General features: G+C 42.5%; 1 protein-coding gene across 1 annotated transcript in view; it reads right to left on the reverse strand.

The window, feature by feature from the left end:
* Positions 1 to 22,201, reverse strand: part of DAPK1 (death associated protein kinase 1) — a 166,239-nt gene that overhangs the window by 38,513 nt on the left and 105,525 nt on the right. The window contains exons 4-18 of the mRNA XM_025049710.1: positions 17,035 to 17,173; positions 15,102 to 15,231; positions 14,894 to 14,942; positions 14,782 to 14,808; positions 14,134 to 14,286; positions 13,738 to 13,783; positions 12,518 to 12,607; positions 11,916 to 12,008; positions 10,549 to 10,668; positions 9,968 to 10,066; positions 9,049 to 9,147; positions 7,703 to 7,801; positions 6,571 to 6,768; positions 4,954 to 5,151; positions 393 to 491 (exon numbers count right to left, since the gene is read on the reverse strand). Coding sequence (XP_024905478.1) covers positions 393 to 491; positions 4,954 to 5,151; positions 6,571 to 6,768; positions 7,703 to 7,801; positions 9,049 to 9,147; positions 9,968 to 10,066; positions 10,549 to 10,668; positions 11,916 to 12,008; positions 12,518 to 12,607; positions 13,738 to 13,783; positions 14,134 to 14,286; positions 14,782 to 14,808; positions 14,894 to 14,942; positions 15,102 to 15,231; positions 17,035 to 17,173 — 1,639 coding nt within the window. The remainder of the gene's footprint in view (positions 1 to 392; positions 492 to 4,953; positions 5,152 to 6,570; positions 6,769 to 7,702; positions 7,802 to 9,048; positions 9,148 to 9,967; positions 10,067 to 10,548; positions 10,669 to 11,915; positions 12,009 to 12,517; positions 12,608 to 13,737; positions 13,784 to 14,133; positions 14,287 to 14,781; positions 14,809 to 14,893; positions 14,943 to 15,101; positions 15,232 to 17,034; positions 17,174 to 22,201) is intronic.

Consider the following 22,201-nt stretch of genomic DNA (forward strand, 5'->3'; position numbering starts at 1 on the left):
TCCTCCCTCCCCGAAAGCCCATGGCGCCTCCAGTGCCCTGCAGTGGAGGCAGAGGGGGGCGGGGGGACGGGTGGGAGAGCCTTTAGGAAAGGGGAACACGCACATCTAATAAAACATAGAAAGGCACTGTTGTATAACACGGGAAACAAAAAGGCCAGTGGGAAACAGCAGGCATTGCTGGCAGCGTGGGCCTGGTGAGAGGAGAAGAGGATGAAGCAGTAACTAGATATTACCCTGGATTTGTGTAGGCAAATGTTCACAGAACTGCAGCGGAGGGGCTGAAGTTTACTAGCAGCTTGTCTGCTTTAGAATACAGTTGCCAAGCAATACCTTTCCCCTCGTGGAGGGCTCAGATAGGTTTAATCGCTTTCTTCAGCCAGAAGGCTACTCACCGAGGTCAGTGCCTCCACGTTGGCGCCCATCAGACAGAGGTAGCGGACCACGTCAAGAATGCCGTTGTTGGCTGCAAGGTGTAGAGGTGTTCGTCCATACTGGAAGAGACAATCAATCAATCAATCAATCAATAAAAAGACCCCAAAGAGTCTTTCTCACGATAGTGCCTGAGGATAACATTTATGGAGCCTACTCCACGGAGCCAGCACCACGTGCGAGATCTGGGATCCATCAGAAAGAAATAGGAGGCGCAGTCTGCCTTCTCTAGAAGCTTGCTGTCTCCTGAGGAAGACAAGCCAAGCGAAAATGTTTTCAAGGATTTTTCAGTTAACAGAGTAACTTCAAAGGATGAAAGAGTGGGAGGCTTATCATAAGGTAATTAAGTCTCCTGCTGTGTTGGCAGAACGGAGGGTTGAGTCAGGGCTTAAGAGCTCCAAAGATCCAGAAAGATCCGCACCAAAGTTCAAATTTAGACACAGCAAGGGAGAAGTGATGGAAGTGGAAGACAGCCATTGAAGACACTCTAGTGAGGTGAAATTCCAAGGCCATGCCCACCATTTTTTTTTATGCCTATGGTTCCCAAACTGTGTGCCAAGGCACTTCAGGGCACTGCAGTAAATTCACGGGGGGTGCTGATAAATATTCAAAAATTTTAATGGAATCAGCAGGTTCGGACACCAGGTGAACTACGAGCTCCAGGTAGTTCAGAGTCTCGAGATTAGATTGCACTGTCTTCCTCTCAATGACATCATGTCTGCACAGCGAGGGTTTGGCGGTTGCTGTGATAAGAAGCAAGTATCTCGAGAAAATTAATGTAGAATAGGAAATAAAGCTAGCAGTGTCCAATCTGAGTCCAAGGTTTGAGGAGTCATGAGGTGCCCAATGAGCACACACATCCCATTAGTACATAATTATAGTTATGTAAGAATAAAATTAAAATATTAGTTTTCTTTCAACTTATGTGGATCATTCATTCCAATAGCTACAAAGTTGTTAGGATATAAATACTAAGTTGTTTAGACTGAGCTACTAATAAACAGAACAGTTAGGTATTTCTTTTGTCCTGGGGGAACCATGAAAAAATTACTGAGACACTGTAGAAGTTGAGAACAGAGAAAGTTTGGGTATCTCTGTCTTATGCCGTTTATTTACAAACATAGGTTTTTGTTATGAAGTTAAATGCTCATTTAGAATATCCAAACAACATAGAAGGATTGAATGACAGAAAACGGGTCTTCCTCTCAACTTTCCTGCTTCCGCTGAGACCCCTGTGCTCAGAGCTGACCCTACTTAACACTTTGGGCATTTCCTTCCAAGATTTTATCTATGAATTCACAAGACGAAGTAAATAATTTGAAAAGTCAAGATATAATCATATTCCAGATTCTATTTTGTCACTTGCTCCATTCACCTAACAATAGATTGTGAATGCTGTTCCATGTCTGCAACTATATCTATGACATTCTTTTGGATACCTGAATAATTTTCACTGCATAGATAAGTCATAATTATCAGCCAGCCCGCTGAGGATGAACATTTAATGTAGTGCCATACCTTGCTATTATAAATAATGCTGCAAGGTGTGTACATATTAATGTTTTGTCTACTATTATCTTCTAGAGTGACTTAGAAAGCAGATATTAAACTTTAAAATATCCTAAAGTTGAAGCGAGAAGGAAAAGAGAAGTTTTGGAAGATTTGGATGAAATATTTGGATTTATGTGTAAGGAAGATAACCTTGGTTATAGAATGTATAGTTTCATAGAAAGAAGGGCAAGCAAGAGAAGTATGAGGAAGAAAAGGGACTAGGAAGTTTACACTCTTGAAGGCTCCTGATTTTTGATAGAACAAAACCCAAACAAACTCCTTTGCATTAGATTCAAGGTCTTTCACCACCTGGACCCACTGTCCCTTTCAGTTGCATATTCTCTTTCACTCATTCTCTCTTTAAGTACCTACGCCACGTGTCAGCTACGGGGGCATCCAGAAAGTCCCCAAACACAGACGTACGCGTCCCTCAGTCTGCAATATGCTTTCCCAGGTCTGCAATATGCTTTCCCCTCTTCTTCATCTGTCAAAACAATCATTATAAATGATCGCCTCTGAAAAGCTTTCCCTAGTTTCTTTAATGCCAAGATGTCAGCGTTTCCATAACACCTGTGTCTCTGCCACAATCAGTGATTCCGACACGAGATGCCATCATATTAAAAAGCAGCCTGAGGGCAAGAACCATTACTCTGCCAGCCACAAGCTCCCTCACATTGTGCTTGGCACAGTGCTGCCAGAGAGAGCATTAATACACCCTTGCTGGGCATAAAATTTCCTCTCACGCTCCCGGATATGGGTGCGTATCTCTGTGTACCTTCATGTGTGTATGTAGCTGCGCTTGTGTACAGCATGCTTTCTCTATCTTCACTGATAGGAAGAGTCAACACAAAAGGAACAGAGCTTTAAGGGCTATGAGCTCTGCATCGTCTATTTCTTCTCTCTTGTGTTAGCTAACATGGCCAACTTCAGTAGCCACTCTGCTGATTTTTATATGAGACAAATGACTGAGAAATGTCCATGACACTGCAACGAGTGTCAAAGATAGTGACAAGTTCCTGTCACATTCTGGTGACAGGGTAGGCTATGAATGGCCATTTTTATCTCTGGAGGAATTGAATCCAAGTAAGGAGAAGGCAAGAAAGGAGTGACAGTCTGCCTGTAGGGCGTGGGCTGTCACTGTGCAATGTTCATCCTGACGGCAGGTTACTAGGGTGAGTCCATGTAAAGCCAGGTGTGCTTTCTGGCGACATAACGCATTCCTCTTACTTTTCTGCGCATCTTTTAAGCTCCTCTAGGACCTCCATTATCTTTCTGAAAATAAAAACATAACAAAACAAAAAAAAGGAACGGAGAAACAAAGCTGACACCAGTCCCCCTGAGGAAGGTAGGAGACCCATAAATCGTCATCGGCTGAGGCTCTGAGCACCGAAGACAGACTGGGGAGCCCGTCTGCAGGTCCAGGAATGCAGAGCTGCTTATCAGTAGCACGCTGAGTAGCACGCTGCTGACCTAGTCAAGTTCTGAAAAATGGTTTGAACTTTGCTGCTAATTTCAAAAGGTTGAAATTGTGGCACTAATGAGTTTTGCTTCAGCTGAGTTTAATTCAATGACACAACCATCTGTTGCATGTGCTGTTGCTGGGCCATATATAGTAAAAACACAAGTTTATGTCAGCGTATAGGAACCACGATGGCTGTCTACAGTATAGAAAATGTACAGGCTTTCCCATGAAATGAGACAGTTGTTTTTAAAAATGGAAAGTCTAAGATTATCTTGCTGGGTATTTTATTGAGAATATTTAACAAGTGTATTTTTTGCATTTAGGCAGGAGGCGAACATCCCGTCCTTTCTTTAGATTAGTACAAAACAGCAGGGGACACTGCTCCACCTTACAGGAGACAGCTAATCCCAGGTGCTGTGCACACAGTAGGTCAGCTGTGCATACAATGGCCAATTCTAAACATATTCAGATGAGTGCCAGAATGTTCCTTGAAGCTGCTTTTTATTCATTTAAAGGCTCCTAGAAGGAAAGCCAAGGTCTTGATGCTGCTTAATATTACATTTGGCTTTCGCCTTAAGCCACTTACATAACTGACTTGGCATGATTAGAATGGGATAAACTAAGAAAGCAACCAGCAGCTAATGGCTAAGACCCAGTATTGCCTTTTCATATTTCTAGAATGTGAAGATTACCAATTTCAATTTCCATGAGAATTAATCATAAAAATACAACAGAAATATTTTTTTTTTGTAGAAGTATAATTTTCCAGCTGTTTCAGATATTAATTCTTTCACCTCAAACAAATCATAGTAAAATTCTGCTGGCGTCATGTCTGCCATTTATAAACAAACGTTTCCCACAATTAAAACAAAATAATTCTGCTTGGACTTTGTTTTTCATGTAATCATAACATGAATAATGCTTGTCTTTCATACAGTTACAGGGTTGAAACCACATGAACATACAACTATTCTACCTTATTTGGTAATGAAAATCTAGATGGTATTCAGGGAAAAGGATAGGTGTTAGCTAACTTCTAGAAGTCAACATAATGAGATTTTTAAAAAATCAACATAGGAACATAGAATTATTTATTTTCATTTCTTTTTTTATTCACATAATAATAACACCCCCTTGGTCTTACAAAATTCATTTAGCATAAAAAAAGGTGTAATGAACTTTTGACCATAAAACTCTCAATGGGGGAAAACTTAAGAAGAGAAATATGGTCCTAGGAATCTCAATCAAATTGTAACTCGCAAGTAGTAAACCTGGTTAGGTCAGAAATACTTATTAACGTAATCATTTTCTGTCACTCAACAAAATTATTCAAAAGTCATATGTAAAATATGACTTACAGTGGAGAGCCCTATGAAGAAAACAACAGGTCCACATGAATAACGCTGACTCCGTACAATGCAGAAATGCAAAGAGAAACTTGGCCCAGATCCAGAAGCAAGGTGACAGACTGACACTGTTGGACCCTCAGGGATCTTTCCCTCCAGCTTTACCTTGTTTGAGATATCCAAATTGCAACTGGCTTCACAGAGGGCCACCACAATAGGCACGTTGCCATCTTTGCATGCCACGTGCAGGGGGGTGTTGCCGTGCCTGTCTTGGAAATCGACGAAACATCCCTGGCTGATGAGAGTCTGGATGACTTCGAGCTGACATCGTCTTACAGCAAGATGAAGAGCAATGTGTCCATCCTGCAACAGACACCAGGGGCCATGAGCATTTTCACTTAGGCATGTGGGCTTGGCTTCACCTTCCTAGCCACCACTGGGCCAGTTTAACCAGCAATGTGATCAATACTGCAAAGCCTGAAGGAGGAGTCAAAACCAGAACTTTACTCCCCGGGGGGCAGGGGGAGGGGGGGAGAGGGGAGTGGAGGAGAGGGGGAGGGCGTGAGGGAGAGGCTTTGCATATTCTTCTCTGAATAATCACAGACTATGCTGACCATTAGCTTGATTAGTCTAGACTTGTCCAGTATGATCAGATTGAAAGACCTGACACTTCTTTTTGTCTTTGAATGTATAGGACTTAAGTTGGTACTCCAATGGCCTGCCTTTATCAAGTATTTGGAAAACACTTTTGAAAACATGTGCTCAGAAATCTTTACTAACTTCCTAGGTAGAAAACCTATTGTTTTATTTTACACCAGGAGGAACTGAGAAAGTGATGCGAAGTGATTTGCTTGGGGGCTGGCATATATAACGAGAAGCAAATACAACATACTTAACCTCTGCATCCCACTAAAGACCAGCCTGGGAATTCCTCTGCCCTATTGTAGAATCCCTGGTGAGTAGACATGCTGAATTTCAGGAGCTGGGTGGAGTTTGGAAACGTGTCTTATAACTTATCTGTTCTAGGGTTTCTCACTCTGCATATTGTCCTGTGAGTTGTAAGATGTAAACGGCACCAATGGTCTTTATTTACTAGATGCCAGTAGTATTTCCCGCCCATGGTTCGACAACCAAAACATGTCTCTAGCCATTACCAAATGTCCCCTGGGGACAAGGTTGTCCCCAGTTGAGAACCATGTCTCTGCATCAAGAAAATACTCCACAAATTGCAGTTACTAAATTAGAGTGTCCCAAATCTAACTAGATATCACAGCCTCATTTTAAATACAAGTTCACAGTAAAAACAGATTATGCTGAATTTGCTTAATTAAAAAAAGGAACACCTGGTTTAGAATCATGATTGCCAGACAAATAAGAGTGGTTTATTGTCTTTCTATAAAATAGCCGGTGATGGAAGTAAATAAACCACCTATTTCTTTATCTACAAATTAACAGTGTTGCCAATTATACTTCCAAACGAAGATTGTCTTTGGCTCAGCGATCATCACTATACCTGCTCCAAAGTGAACAAGACTAAAAATAGAAGAGACCTGAGCCATCTGACCAATTCATAAATTTTGCTACATGCCATAAATGAATATTAATTATAAAATAGAATCTAGAAAAGTTCACAGAATCTTTGGAACAGAGAAGAGAAGGGATAATTACAATTTGCTGCATTCAAGCTTGTTATTTTAGGTAAACTATTTGAGAAAGTCTTGTGGTCCCTTCAGCCCACTAGATCGCTTCTCAGTGAGTGTGATGCATTCACCCACAAAGCACCTTGTCTGAGGCATTGAGGTCGGCACCGTGTTCAGCCACACACTCCACTATGTCGTGGTAGCCCCTGGCAGAGGCTGTCAAGAGGGGTGTCTCTCCTTCTCGGTTCTTAATGTTCACATTGCAGCCAGCTTCACAAAGGGCTTTGGCCACAGGATAATAGCCATGCCAAGCAGCACAGTGCAGGGGGGTTTCTTCTTCCTGGCCGAGGAGACAAGCACATAGAGGAGGAGAATGCAGTGATATGAAAGAAAGCACAGGTGTGGTGAGAGTCTCTGCTGAATTTGGCAGCAAAGTCAGGCAGGGGAGAGAAAGAACTCTTAGCTATTAGAGAGAAACATTAATTTGAAATAATGGACATGGGTCTGATGACTTTCCTACATTAGTTTTCTTTCAACACTTGTGCGTTGAATGAAACTGGCATTCTGAGTACATGAGCAACAGATGACTTTTGGGGGCCCACTGGAACCAACGGCTCAGCTCTTCTGAACAACAAAGTGCCAGTGTGGGTGGATTTATAGCATCTTCCTTGTAAAAGAGCCTTCGTTTACTTTATCTGAAATGACTAACAGTAGGAGAGTACTTCTCTGAACAAGAATTCTAACAATCTTGATGCCTCAAGTTTTTTGTCATGCATATAACATAAAGATGAGTCACATAAAAGTATTAACTGCTGTGGCAAAGAAGTGACCCAGATAACCATACTTTAATAAGTCAGGGAAAGGGCTGATTGTGAGGTCTATAGGGTCATAAGGTCTATGTATTTATGGTCTACATCATTAGACACATATGTCTGTCTATAAGAGACCATTATAGTATAGTGGTTACTGACATGGATTCTTGAACCAGACTGTGTGGTTTCGAACCCTAAACCCCAGCCCCACTACTTAGGGCAAGTTACTGACCTTTTCTCTGCCTCAGTTTCATCCTCTATAAAACGAAAATGATAGTAATGATAATCTACCTCATAAGGTTATCCAGGGGAATACATTAATGAATGTTAGATTTTGAGTCCCTACCCTTTTGAATCTTAGCAGAAACTTGGATAAAACTCCAAGGTAGGCCATATGACAGTCTGCCTGTACATCCACGCAGAGAGCAGAAGGAAATGAGGACACCGGCTACCATGACCCACCTTGTCCTGGAAATTGGGATTGGAGCCGAAGTTGCACAGTAACTGAACCACATCGGCGTGGCCGTAGCGAGCTGCCACATGAAGGGCTGTCTCTCCAGACTGCAAGAGAAACAGCCAAAGATTCAGAGTACTCCTGGGAACAGCTGTGGGGACTAGAACGCACAAGACTGGAGGCCCACTCCACACAGGCCTGGCTCTGCGTCCTCCCCTGTGGGGTGTCTGCCCCACTTGGGCCAGGGACCTGGGGTGGAGTGTCTACCACATAGCTAGTGTTAAACTTACACAGCTGGCTCATCCCGTTTGTCATAACCCCCGCCCCGGTAAGAATGCTTTCCCTTATCTGTGATGGCTATTCTTAAACTTCTTTGTCTACTGATGCTTCTAGCTATGTTCATTACACAGCAGATATTTCAATGGATAGTTTTATTTATTAACATGTTTTTGATTTCATTGTCTATGTTTAAAATCTTATTTCTTATATTCTCAGAGATTTTAAAAAACATCACTATTTAGCCCATATAATAACTTTCAGTGAATTAGGAATAAGTGCAACTTGCATAAGGTATTTTACTTATATCTGTCAGAGAATTGTCAGAATAAACTGACAAAAACAAAAACAAAGTATTTTATTGCCACCTGACATAAAACTGCCATAATAAATACACATGTCTTTGATGGAAATGCCAATCTTAGATATGACGCAGTACACAATCCATACAACTATATGTGGCAGCCCACGACAAATTAGTCTACAAGTGTTAGAAGCAGAAAAAGGCTGCACAGTGGAATCTATAATGGATGAAAAGAAAGAAATTCTAGGTGCAGGTTCCAGCCCTGCTAATTAACTCACAGGACTCTTGTGTGGACTGAATGAAATAGGTACATGTGAAAGTAAGGTATCTTGCCATATCAATAATAATTTTTATAACATCTTTGCCCAAAAAAAAGCCTTAATCTACATGCATTGTCTCATTAATCCTTCTAGTGCCAGTGATTGTAAAGTCAGCATTGTCAGCCACTTTAAAGACAAAGAGAATGGTCAAGAGATATGCGCTTGGAGAGTTAACGAGAGGACCAGGACTCGGGTCTTTTTCTTCTAGAACTTTCGAGTTTTCATGTTATTCACGCTTGTATATTATGGCAACTACTTGGCAGATTTCAGTTAAAAGCAGAATTTAATATTAGAACAAGCCGCCAGAAAACAACAAGTTTCTAGATCAAATTCTCTGCAGGAAGATTTTGGTCCTGAATCTTTGTTCTTTGGGTCCCAATGCACATGGCATGGCAACGCTCGAATGCGGCCTTTTCTTACCTCCCCTTGTCCCTAAGAAGAAAAGTGGCCTTACCTTGTCTTTAACATCCAAAGGGCATTTGTTTTCATGGAGAAATTTCAAGGTGTCTACGTGGCCATGCCGAGAAGCCCAGTAGATGGCATTGGATCCACCCTGTACAAAAACCAACGCAGAGGCACATTTCCAGAGAGCTGATGGATCTGACTGTGCACGTCACTCAGACTCACTCCATTTCCCTTCTTATGTGATGACGAACTCCAAAGGAGCAACTTCCACGAGGAATGACACCCCCCTTTCATTTTTAGTTTTGACAAAGGAACCAAGGTTATGTGAAACGTTAACGTTCCAGGAAGTTGGGGGGAGGGGATAAGGGAGTTTTGTGTACTGTCTTTGCAGATTTTTAAAATTAATCTATAACTATTTCAAAATAAAAAGTTGTTTTTCTTTTCAAACTCTGGTTAGAATTCGCCATATTGTCAAGGGCCAGATCTAGTACTTTTACAGCTGTAGGAAGTCTATGGAAGCTGATAACAGAGTCATTGTAATGACTATTAACTATTAATCAATTCTGTCTATACTTCCAATCCATTTATCATCCTTACCCTGTGACCCTAATTAGCCAGCAGGCAAAGACGTTTCTGCTGAGATTAACTAGCCAACGAAAACTTTTCCAAATGTGACATCTCATAATAACTCTGTTGAATAAATGTGATCAGTGAGGAGTAAAATCTGGGGCGGTGTACAAAGAAAGGCTGATGTCCAGCAACAGAGCTCAGAGAAAGACCAAGGTCTGCCTCTTTCTTGATAACATATGTTAGATTGGACCAGGCTATTTAAACAGTTCATCTTCCTTTGTAGAAAACTGAGAAATGAAGTAGAACACAAATGTTATTTTTCTCTGTTACCTCTATGATTAGAGACATTTGGAAATACTTAAAAAATTAATTTATTGGCAATAAAACAGAATTCTAACCTTATCCTGGACATCAATTCTTGAACCTCTTTTAATGAGCAACTGTAGCATTTGAATATTTCCACAGCCAGCAGCAATAAGTAACGGAGGTGTCCCATGCTAGAATAGGCAAGAAAACAAACAAACAAACGAAACCTATTTTTCAGGTTTGGTAGGAAAGGAAAAGCTCAAAGCTCAAACTCTCATTGCTTCCCACACACCTTCCTATGTCTCAGTAGGCGCTTAACCACTGCTGCGTTAACAGGAGTGGAAGACGGTCAGAACATATAGCACCCTTCCTTTTTTGGATTTACGATCAAAGGTGACATTTTCATTTGCAGTATGAATAGGTTTAAAATTTCATAGTTAGAGGTGTAATCGGTGCATGTAGAATGACCTTGCATGAACAAAGGCCCCGAATGCAAAAAGACCTTATTTCTAAGTCACTTCACTCTGTAAACAGAAGTGAGTTTTTTCACAGTACGGAGTTTGCATATGGAAGGGAGAATGAAGAAGCAGATGGGGCCTTTCTATCTGGGATTTGAAGGTGCACAGTCACCATGACCATCCCCTCCCCTATCCCTGATAGAACAGTATCAGACCTTGTTGGGTTGGTTAACATCATAGTTGGACAACGAGCCCAGGAGGTGCTGGAGGCCTGGGACATTGTCATCGTTGATGGCGTGGATGATGGCTTTCATCACAAAGGAGTCTTCCTCATCCTTGAGAGAGACAGCAAAGAGATTGTTATGGCACGTCCTCATGATTAGCAGAGTATTGAGACGATGAGAGAACCTGAGGTCTGGGAGAGGGTCTTCCCACCTGGAGTTCCTACACGATCTTGGGTCCTTCTCCTACCTGAAACTTTTCACTACAAAAAATATAATTTCTCCCAAATAATTATTCAAGATGATTTGGATGATTTTAATTTATAATATTTAATCATTCTCATCATCTTACTTAGATTTAGTTTGTATTTTTTCTTGGGTTCCACTGCCATTTTCACACGATTCCCAAATCTAGCCTTCCTCGCCTTCCCTTCCCTTCTTCTAACTTGTTTCTCTCCCATTTCTTTTTTCTTTTTAACATTTCCCATCTCTTTTTACCCTACAAGGCTAGACCCGGAGCCTTGGTGAAACTACTAGCTTCAGGGGAAAAAAAAAGCTGGTATCTGATGTGTGATCCCGCCCTTGGAGTCCCTGGATTCCACTGAGGAAACACTGGCTTCGGTTACAGGAGCAGCCTGGTTCCCACGGAATCGCCCTTCCTGCCTTTCCTGGAGTCCCCTTTACCTCCAGAGTTAACAAAGCCCTGTTGTCTGACTGTCAGAGGAAAGTCTTGTTGAGTTCAGATGTGTCAGTCATATCTGAAGAGTTAATCTGTGATTAGGTTTCAGTTTGAATTAAGGGGAAAAAATTATGAAGTTGTTCTCAAGAGTCATGGACGATCGATGCAATATCAACAAACAAGTAGGTTTTGCTTTCTGGTCTACCATAAACTATATAGCAAGCCCCACTGCATTTTCCCTGATATTCTGGAGTGTGTGTGTGTTTGGGGGGAGGATTGTCTGCCCATTTTGTACTATTACAATCCAAGAGTCTCCAAGGTCAGTGGCAATAGAGGGCTCTCATTTTAGTTCATGAAAATTAAAATTAGTTCTTCCCTTTCTACTGGTCAGCCTTTCTTTCATCAAGCTATGTGTATGGGAGGAGGGAGTACGAGGGTGATAGTGTTAGTGGGGTGAGAATAGATATATAGTCCCAATCAAAACATAAAGAAAAAAGGACAAAAGAAGCAACAGAGTAAATCAAATCAGCCACCCCATTTCCCTACCTCGAGAGGAAGAAGAACAGGCCTGACATTTACATGACTTCAGGTTTTCTGGGTTGTTGAACAGATCAAACAACCTAGACATTCTAAATACACAGTGCTAAGAAAGAACCTCACCAAGGCAAACAGGTTTGCTTACCAGAGTATCGTCGCTTCTGGCAACACTCATGTTACTTCTGGACAAGAATGATCTGGATAATCTTTGGCACAGTGATATCAAGCGAACGGATTGCTTTAAAAGAAAAAAGAGGATAAATAAAGGTGGAGAGAGAGGAGGAGAGGGCACTTATGTAACAAAACTCAAGTTAGTGCAAATGACAGCCTTTGAGATGGTATTCTCTGTTGACAATATGTATTCTTCGGGGGCAGGTAACTAGGTTGAATTAACAAGTAGGTTGGATCATATTTGCTTGAAGAATAATTCCAAAGGTCTTATAAATAAAGGCAACAGGATAGAGAGAGAGTCTCTTTTTACATTTCATTATTAAACTACAGAACTGGATATCCTACATCCTTTCACTCTTGATATTTGGTTCTCTACTCTCTGAGGAATGGGAACTTACCCCAGCAAACCCCTTGTATGTTCCCCCTGAGAGAAGTGTGGTATACGAAGGGTTTGCCCTGTGTCTCTGTTCCCAAGTAAACTGGTAATGGTAGATAATGTGACTATCAAAACTGATACAGTGTTGGACATGAACAGGAAATAGAATTAGTTAACCCCACCGTATCGAATAATCTTACTTTCCACTTTTTCCGGGCTGCAAACTTCTTGAATTTCTCCATGTTTACTGCTGATGCTTTTCTACTAAGTGCTTGCTGGGTATCTTTAGGCTAAAATGAAAGTCCAAGAAAAAATTTAGAGCTCTCAAATTAAAGAAATGTGTTACATGACAAGTTTTTGAAGCCTCCCATTTTCGAGGATGCTTGCTTACACATTCACCTTGCTAGAATAATCTAGGAACCTAGTCTGCAGAGGCTAACTCTTGTGGCTAAGGTTTGATACAATCCATAAAGACTGGATCTTGGGGGAAAGCTGAAAAGTGGAGCTTGGGCCAAGCTGAATAACGACTTTGCATTAGAGAGTTTGGGAATGGCAAGATTCATGATGAGGCCATGTTATGAAGAATTTGAACTAGAATATCTTCAAGTAATTTAGAACTGGGAGAGACCTCAGAGGCCAGCAAATTCAGCCTTTCTGACAGCATTAGAATGCCTTCTACTATATCTTTTTCAGGAAGCCATATGGCTCTACCTCTGAGAGAATAAGACATTATTGCTTTCTAGGGGAGCCCAGGCAACTGTCAGGAGCTCATACAGGCAAAGAGTTCTCCAGCTGCTCCAAACCTACTTCTGTAATGCAAGTTATTGCATTGCAATTCACTTCTTGGTTCCATAATTTTATTCTCCAACTGCCATATTCCCCCACTCTTAGTCCTTTCTGTTCTAGTTGGAGCAACTTCATTTCTTTAACTTAAATGCTGACAGGTGTCAGGTAGGTAAGGTGAAGGTGTAACAGGCTAGAGGGAGGCTGCAGGCCCTGGCAAAAAGACAGCTGTGCCAAGTTTCTGGTGGCTTTATGAAACGAGGGCTCAGTTTTGGTAGCTCTTCAAATTTTTCAAGCCAGATTTGATATGATATTTAAATGCTGGAAATTAATTCAAAAAATTAAAAAAATATTGTTTGGACCAACATCGCACAGGTCAAACCAAATACAGCTGTTGAGTAGACTTGAACTTCAGCTCCCTATTTACAACCCTGCATTATGATAGGTTTCTCCTCTCCACCTTCATTATCATTAGCATATGCTCATCTGTCAATTTAATTAACATATGGCACCAATAGCAAACACAATATTCCAGATGTGACATGTGGTTAGAACCCACAGTAACTAGTAATACCCTAGAACAAATGAATTCCAGGATGCCCTATTATGCCCAAACCAATCACAATATGCAACTTACCTTGATCCAGGGATGCTGCAAACTATCTTGAATTGTCATTCTCTTCCTTTGTGGAGAGAGAGAAAAGAAAAGAAAATTCTGTGACCGCAGAAGCAAACAATTAAGTTTGTTTCTATGCTGGCGGGGCCTACGAGGCAGATACTCTAAAAAATGCAGTTTGGGGCCTGCTTCATGGAAGAGAGCTGAAAATGTCAGTCTTCATGAGATTATTTCACTGCGCTTGCAGGATCGACTGAGCAGATACAAAAGACCCTGCTTGCATTTTCTGAGGTGTTTCACGTGGCGTGCTTCCCTTTGCCAAACACAAACTACCAGGTCTCGTAAACGTGGCCACATACTAACTCTCATCTAGCTGAGGTCACAGTTGAGCACTTTTCAAGAATAATGGACACTCACTTAGGATCCTTGACGAGCAGTCTTCTTATGAAATCTTTGGCTAGGGCACTGGTATTACTGAAATATTCTTCCTCAAATTCGTAGTTGACAGCAGATACATTTGCTAACGTTTCTTGCTTAGTGTCTCCGAGAAATGGGGAGGCCCCACTTAGGCTATTAATAAAGGAGCACAGAACAAAAACAATTACCTCTTGTGTTGTCATTTCATTCCCATAATATCTAACAAGGGGAGTGAGGAATAAGACTATAATCTAGTGTTTGGGCACTCACTATAGAATTCAATTACACTTTATAGGGCATTTAATTGTCATGCACAAAAGCCTGAGCTTAATACAAAAGATGCATTTAAAAAGTTATTTGGAACAGCATCTAATAGTTAAAAAAAAATCTTTTTCCTATTTTTCTAGTGATAGACAGACATGCTTTTTTTCTAGTGACTATGTTGTAGTTTCTGATGACTCATTTCGAATTAGGAGAAAATGTTTAATTAGTATAAACTAAACGTGTTCTGGGGGTGTAAAATGAATATGTTTACATAAAAAGCATGCATAAGCTGAAGAGATCAACATGACACACAGAATGGTTAATAAAACATATGGCTCTCAAAGAAAAAGGGAAAGACTATGAGTTGTGGATTTTGGTACTTACAGAATATAGGTTATTACCCCAATACTCCTAGACACAAAACGGAAACAAAAACACGTCAGAAGAATAATAAAATAAATCAGAAAGATGACAACATCAAGGGTTCGTGACTTACCACATATCTGCCTCAAGACCAAGTGGTTCATAGTTGACTATCTCAGGAGCTAAGAGGAAATAAATCTACATTAAGTTTTGGAAAGAAGAGATATTATCTTCATGTATAAACCAGAAACATGTACCAGGAAAATGATGCTACAGCAGGGGAAATGTTGCCATCATAATGTTCATGAGAAATAAATGCCCACAAGAGCAAAGAAACTTACCAACAAACTCTGGCGTCCCAAATATGTTTTTGAATTCATTTCCAAAGTCAATTTTATGGGCCAATCCAAAGTCGATGATCTTGATCCGAGGTTTGGGGACATTTCTATCCAAAAGCATTATGTTTTCGGGCTTAAAAAAAAGAAAATGGTACAGCAATGTTCATAGCAGCATTATTTATAATAACCAAATGGTGGAAAAATCCCAGTGCTCATCAACAGAGGAATGTATAAACAAAATGTGGTCTATACATATAATGAATTATTATTCAGCCATAGGAAGGAAATAAATTCTGATACATGCTACAGCATGGATGAAACTTGAAGACATTATGCTAACTGAAATAAACCAGACAAAAAGGACAAATATTCTATGATTCCACTTATATGACTAGGAATGGGCAACTTCATGGAGACAGTAAGTAGAATGGTGGCTGCCAGATGCTGGGGGGTGGGGGTGGGAAGGGTTTGGGAGTTATTGTTTGATGGACACATAGTTTCAGTTTGGGAAGATCAATAAGTTCTAGAAATGGATGGTGGCGATGGTTGCACAGCAGTGTGAATGTACTGAATGCCACTGAACTGCATACTTAAAAATGGTTAGAATGATACATTTTACGTTACGTTTATTTTATCACACACACAAAAATAGCAGCTATGTATGATATGTTATGCTGAGGACAAGGTGGCAGAATAATTCTTCCTCTCTCCTGAAAAAACAAACAAAAAATAGGCATAAAGGGTACTTGCAAGAGAACACCAGGAAAAATACATGTCTTGATTTAGATTCTCCCAGGAGTAGACCTGTGACAGGGATTTAGGTTCAAGTGGCTTGTGTGGGAGGAGGCCCCAGGGAACACTTGGTAGAGGAATGGGGAGGAGGAAATGGAAGAAAGGAAGGTGATACAAGGTGTCTCATCAAGGTGGGGTGACTGGAGCGTAATCCCTTGGGGGAACTTGGGGAGAAAGAGGGGCACTCAGAGTTTCCCGACTAAAGCACGAGGGAGTTAGCATGTTTATCCACCGTCTCCCCGTCCTCCACGGCTAAGTGCTGCTTCTGTGAGCATTTACTCTTTGGCATTTCCAGCTGCCAGGCGAGAAACCAGACGTCAGGCAGGGCGCGGCGGGTGTTTGCAGCAGCAGTCTTTGGCGTGTGTATTTGAGTGTTGGGGGAATCCGGACGGGGTCTCGTCAGCTCAGCTATAACAAGTATGGAGGAAAGCATCCTTCCTCTGATGTCCTGTTCTAGCTCCAATGACTGGAACCATTCACTTGGCAATCTATCACACGCTGCTTTGTGACAGTATTTCACTGCCTTGGATTGTACCTTAAATCTTAACATTGTCACTTCCTATTGCTCACGGGTGTCTTCTCTTCCTAAAGAGACCATAACCTCTGTGATGTTTGGGAGTTTAACATGCCTTTTTATCTCCCATAAATGCCCTGGCTCCAGCCAGGCATGACCTTACTTAGCTAGTCTCAGAGTTTGGCTTGATTGATTGCTGGTGACAGATTCAGGCCCAAAAGCCTTTGCATCAAGAGGGAGAGTAGAGACCAAGGCACCTTCTATCTTATATGCCTTGTGGCCATAAGGGGATAGAAACCGGGCAGCCAGTGGCCATTCCAGGATGAAAATGTACCATTACCAACAGCAGTTCCCTTGCCTAAAGATCTGGCTGGTAAGACCCCTTGATTCTTCCCCAGGGATTCTCGAATGCAATCATTAGTTTTAAGCCTCCATCCCACAAAAAGGTTGAGAATCTCTGCAGAAGGCATGCATTGTACACTTGCTGATTTATATTGACAACTCCATTTGTTAAACCCATATGGGAAAACACACATTATCTCTTTCAGATGCCTCAATTTTTCTTAGCACACAAACAACCGATGCTGTGGTTTCCATAAGCTTCTATCTGGTTAACACTCAGCGGCATACCTTAAGATCAAAGTGGGCAATCTGAAGGGAGTGCAGGTAGTAAACACCATTAAGAATTTGTTTGAGAAATTCAGTTGCTTCCTCTTCGGTCAAAGATTCCTTTTCAGCTAAGAAGTCGAACAGCTCGCCCCCTGCAACGCTGAAAACCAAGAAGCAGAAGTTATCGATGACAATCCTGTTTCATATCGATTTGTTCTCTCATAGACTATTGGTGCACTCAAATTTCAGGCAAGAGAATGGCATAAGGACATGCTGAAACCTCTACGCATACAATCAGAATTCTCCGAGCTTCTCATCACTTGAAAACACTTGGGTACCATTTTCCTAATGGAGTTATGTTCACAAATGAGGGGAGAGAGCAGAGACATGATGAGAAAAAAAAGAAATCAATGTATCCTTAAAGCATTTTAAGTAAACATATTTAGAGATGAAGTCTTGACTCACTAAGAAACAAAACTATAAGCCAGCTTTGTATAGAATTTATATAATATACCTTCCAAGCTTGATCAGAGAGCACCTGGGAAGTTCATAATCTATAAGTTAATCAATTTTAAACCCTCGAATTACAATATATAGCCTGAGAAGGATTTTTTTCTTTTCTATTTGTTTATATGCAAATCCCTATATATTTATAAAAATCATATTTAGCAATGCATTTAACAAATACCTTAAATAATAAGAATAAACTTACACAAAACTGAAATGCACGTGCTTGCTGGGGATTTATTTAATCAATCTCCCTGGACAGAGTGAAAGTCCCTAAAGGGCAGAGGTCAGCTTCCAGCCACTGGCCCCCCGCTGTCCCCTACCTCCTTGCACAGTGCCAGCTACAGACCAAGAACTCAAAACTTTTTTTATCAAGTGGATAAATGAACAAATTCTCCTAAAAAATCCACGGTAGTGATTAATGGCAAATAACAGGGAACTTTTAATAAGAGTTTTTATAAGTTAACGTTTATCTTTTAACCATACATTCGCAACATAATAATTAACTGCAATTATGCACATAACTGCTGTGTTCATTATCTTTCTTTCGGCAAGACAGCTCCACAAACATTATACCTACCACATCTACATCCAGAATAAGAAAACTGGTGTTCATGAGATTATACAATAATGACAAAAAAGCCGTTTTCTTAAAGAAAAGTTTCAGATTCTACCCCTTTACCCTCCAAGTCGGTGTCTTCCTTAGCCTGGTCCAGGGTCTGTCCACTGGCATCAGTATTGCTTGGGGTGTTTAAACAATGCAGATTCTGGGCCTCACTGAACTGCTGCCTATGAGTTTCTAAGAGTGAGGATCAGGAAACTGCAGCATTTTCAACAAGCACCCCAGGTGACTCTTAGCACACTAAAAAGTGAGGACCCTTGTCAAAGTCCTTATTAATTACATGCTCCAGCTGCAAGGTCCCGCTCTGATATTTAACTTTGGGATGTTGATCCAGAGGGCAAGGTGACTGCTCCACCCCTGGGACCTGAGCAGAAGGTTAGGGCAGATCTGTGATGATGTGCCACAGAGCCTGAGACAGCCAGGAAGGCCAGGCTGGCAGAGACCTGTAGTTAGTGACGCTCCCCAGGGAGTGGTCTTCCTGCCTGCATCCTCCCAGCCTGGCAGCCCTCTCCTCTCCATAGCGCATGTACCCCACACTGGCTCCCCACTCAACTCCATGAACCCTCCTCTTCTCTTTTCTGTCTTCTTATTCCTCTTAATAACCAACAAAACAGGGAGAGGGGATCCTTAAACTCTAAGGAACAAAAAGGAGGAGAAATGGGAAATTGTTAGCCAACCAATGCTGAGAAAGACGTCCCATCACCTGTTTGCGTCTTTGCTCTCTGGCGCTGGCGGCCATCACTTAGGGTGACTGCAGCAACGGCGGGCTGCACAGGGCGGGTATGGCCTACAGTTGGCACTTCCGGCTCAAATCTTAATTCTGTAGCCGGAAGGTTATCCCTTCTCTCTGAGCCTCATTTCCTCATCAAAGAGGAATAACGGAACTATTAGTTTCAGGATTTGAGGATTAAAGATAATAAATATATGTAAAGCAAGCTGATTTGGCAGATCTGGCATAAGGCTGAGGCCCAGTAAGTGAAATTGGTGCTATTATAAAGGAAAGAAATTGCCTTTCCTATAGAATGCCATGCTACCTGCCCAAAGGCAGGCTTCCACATGAAAGTCCCCATCCTGCCCTGCTTCTTCCCTCTCCCCACTCAAATCCATTGGTGTGGCCTTACGGGGGCACTCCCGGGAGGAGGGGGAGGGTCTCCTGTGACGATGGTGTCTGCCCCGCCCCGGCTTCTCCTCTCTCTGCCTTTCTTCAGAGGCTTGCCCATTCCCCCTCGCTCACAGACTGCTGGTTTCTTGACAAGGAGAAACGGCTGGGGTTTGGCTGCCGTTTGGTGAATTTTAGAGCGCTCGAATAGTGTGGTGCAGTGAGGAGGCTGGAGTCCTTCCTAGGAACCCCACACCTGCCCCAGGCCAGCCCAGGCCAGGCCTTTGCTCCTCTTCTTTGGCCGGCTTTCCCTCCCTCACGTCTAACCTAAGCTTCCTTCAGGTCAATTAAGAGTAGCCTATTTCAGTCTCCTGAGGGCTCCAAGTTCCGTGAGGCAGGATGGCAGAGGGTAAGGAGACGCTGGTTCAAATCCTGCCCAGTTACCCAACCTCGCTGCACCTAACACTCCTCCTCTGCAAAATAAGAGACGATCGCACACCATAGAGTTGTTCCAAGCTTCCAGGACTCGTCGAGCACCTCGGCGTTCAATAAACACTGCTTTCTTCTCAATCTGGCTTCAAACCAGAGGTCCGCCCATAGCAGCAGTGGTGTGCTGGTTTGTGTTTAACAATGGGATCTCTGGGGTTGGGGGTGGGGCAAAATCTATTCCTGAGGTGTCATATTCCCACCATGGTCATTTTAAGCCACCCACGTGATGATGGTGACTGTGGAGTTGGGAAGGGATGTGTACCAACAGCTCTGTGACCTGGGAGAGCCAGCTACTCGGCCCATTGAGGGATTCTGTATTTTCCATAAATGGTGTAAGAGCATCTCCTGCCGTGTGCTCTTCTGTGCCAGGGCTTTCCATCTGTGGCTCCACCCTTTGAATCCAGGCAGGCCCTGTTACCACTTTGACCAATATGACGTGTCAGAGTGACACTGTGCCAGCTCCGGTGTGTCTTCATGGGCCTGGGGTTCCCACGTCCTGCCTTTTGAAGCCCTTCCTCATTCATATAAGACATGCGATGATCCCAAAATCATCGTGCAGTGCAGAGAAATGTTGAAGATGAGATGCCCTGTACTAAGAGGAAGAGGCCAAGGAGTATTGACTGAGCAAGGAAGGAATCTCGGAAGAGGACCTTCTAGCCCGGTTGAGGCCGGGAAGGTCAGAATGTCCACCTGAGCCCTTCCAGAATTCCTGATCCACAAAGTTGTACTACTGAGCTGCTGTGGTGGACCCTGTGAGCACTGTCCATGTTTCCTTTGGAGGAAGGATCTGTTGTCTCCACTGCTGAGGGTAGAGTCAGCACAACCCCCAGCCCTCAGCCCTTGGCCCCCCAGGGCTTGCCTCTGCTGCAGAGCTGCTGCCCAAGGTCACGACCTTTCCCAGGAAGTCCATAGCCAATGGCTGCTCAGTGTAGGAACAACAAACTTAAGTAAATAGTTAGATATGAAATATTTCAGATTTTGTGGGCTATACAGCTTCTATCACAACTACTCAACTCTGCCCAAGCAGGGTGAAAGCAGCCTTAGATGAATGGGTATGGCTATGTTCCAATAAAACCTTATTTACAAAAAGAGGCGGCAACCTGGATTTGGCCCACGGCCTACAGTTTACCCACTCCTGATATAAAGGCCGGGTCAACTCAGCTCAAACTGGGGCAACTCTCAAGGGTCGTTCTGGCTCCAGAACTTGCTGTTGGGCCAGCTGGCGTTGGAGCTGAGCTGCAAGGCAGTGCGACTTCTTCTTCTGCCCACTCTTGCTCCTTCCCCTCCTTTCCAAGTCTTGGGCAGTTCTTAAGAAACATCCTGCATGCTTTTCTCCATGTCAGAGTCCACTTCAAAGGGAACCCACCCTGTACCTCTCTAAACTCGGGAGTAGTCTGTTACATAGCAACAGATGACACCATCTTGAACTGGGTCTGTTTATGAGGCCCAGGCAACAGCAATCAGGTTTGCTTTTCTCTAGGTCTGGTCACCCTATGCCCTGTTCAGTCTGAGCAACTCAACAGAAGTGACAACCAAGAACAATCTTGAAGCCCCCAAGAGAAAGACTAGCCTGCAAAGTGGCAGTGGCTGATCAGACCGAGAGAAAGGAGGCACGGATCATATCTAGTTGTCTCCATCTACCCTGTTTGCAACTTCTGTTCCAGTCTCATGCTCTTTGTGAAGAGGTCCACACCGTTATCTGTCCAAGGAACCAAATCATTCAGCGAGACATCAGGAAGGTTAGGACAGCCCCTACCTCACTGGGCCTGGTCCCGTCACGGTCACCTGCTGCCGGTAGGGCCCTACGTGCAGTGCATACCCATCCTCCTTCACACCAAAACAAGAAGGCAGATGTTTTAGCCACAAACTTCTACTTAGAATATCTTTAGTCATTAAATCAAAGCAATTGAAAATAAGTGATTTCTGCCACAGTTTGGGAGCATAAGTACCAATTGATAATTTACAACTGCCCCCGCCCCCATTTAGCCCCCAAATCTCAGAAGGCAGAAAGTGCCTTGAAGATTTTTTCACATCAGCGCTTTCCCATACACGCTTAGAATCAGAACTCCAAGGCCTACGATGTTGTTGCCGACAGAATAATTTTAACAAGAAGATCAGTCAAACCTTGGCACTTTCGCTCTTTGTTCCAAATTTCACATTTTGTTTAAGAGAAGGAAGATTGATGGAGAGAGAGATGAGCAATCTGTGCAGTAAATTTAGAAAAGCAAGTCTAACCTCTTTTATTAGGTCTTTGAGTCAGAGTGTTTTAAATTATAGCATTATCATGGAAATTGTGTGAAATGAATGCTAATAAGCACTGGCTGTTTTCGCCAAGAGATCTGGAAAATATGAAGGTTCTCTCTCCTCCCATGCTTTTCACTCCCACCAATGCCTCCCCTAAAAGCTCGCCGTAACGGAATGTAATTAGGACACATTACAGCTTAAAAAACAAAGTGGGCCTTCAGAGTGAT

Source organism: Pteropus alecto, unplaced genomic scaffold (assembly GCF_000325575.1).
Source record: "Pteropus alecto unplaced genomic scaffold, ASM32557v1 scaffold206, whole genome shotgun sequence".
In the NCBI taxonomy this organism is placed as follows: domain Eukaryota; kingdom Metazoa; phylum Chordata; class Mammalia; order Chiroptera; family Pteropodidae; genus Pteropus; species Pteropus alecto.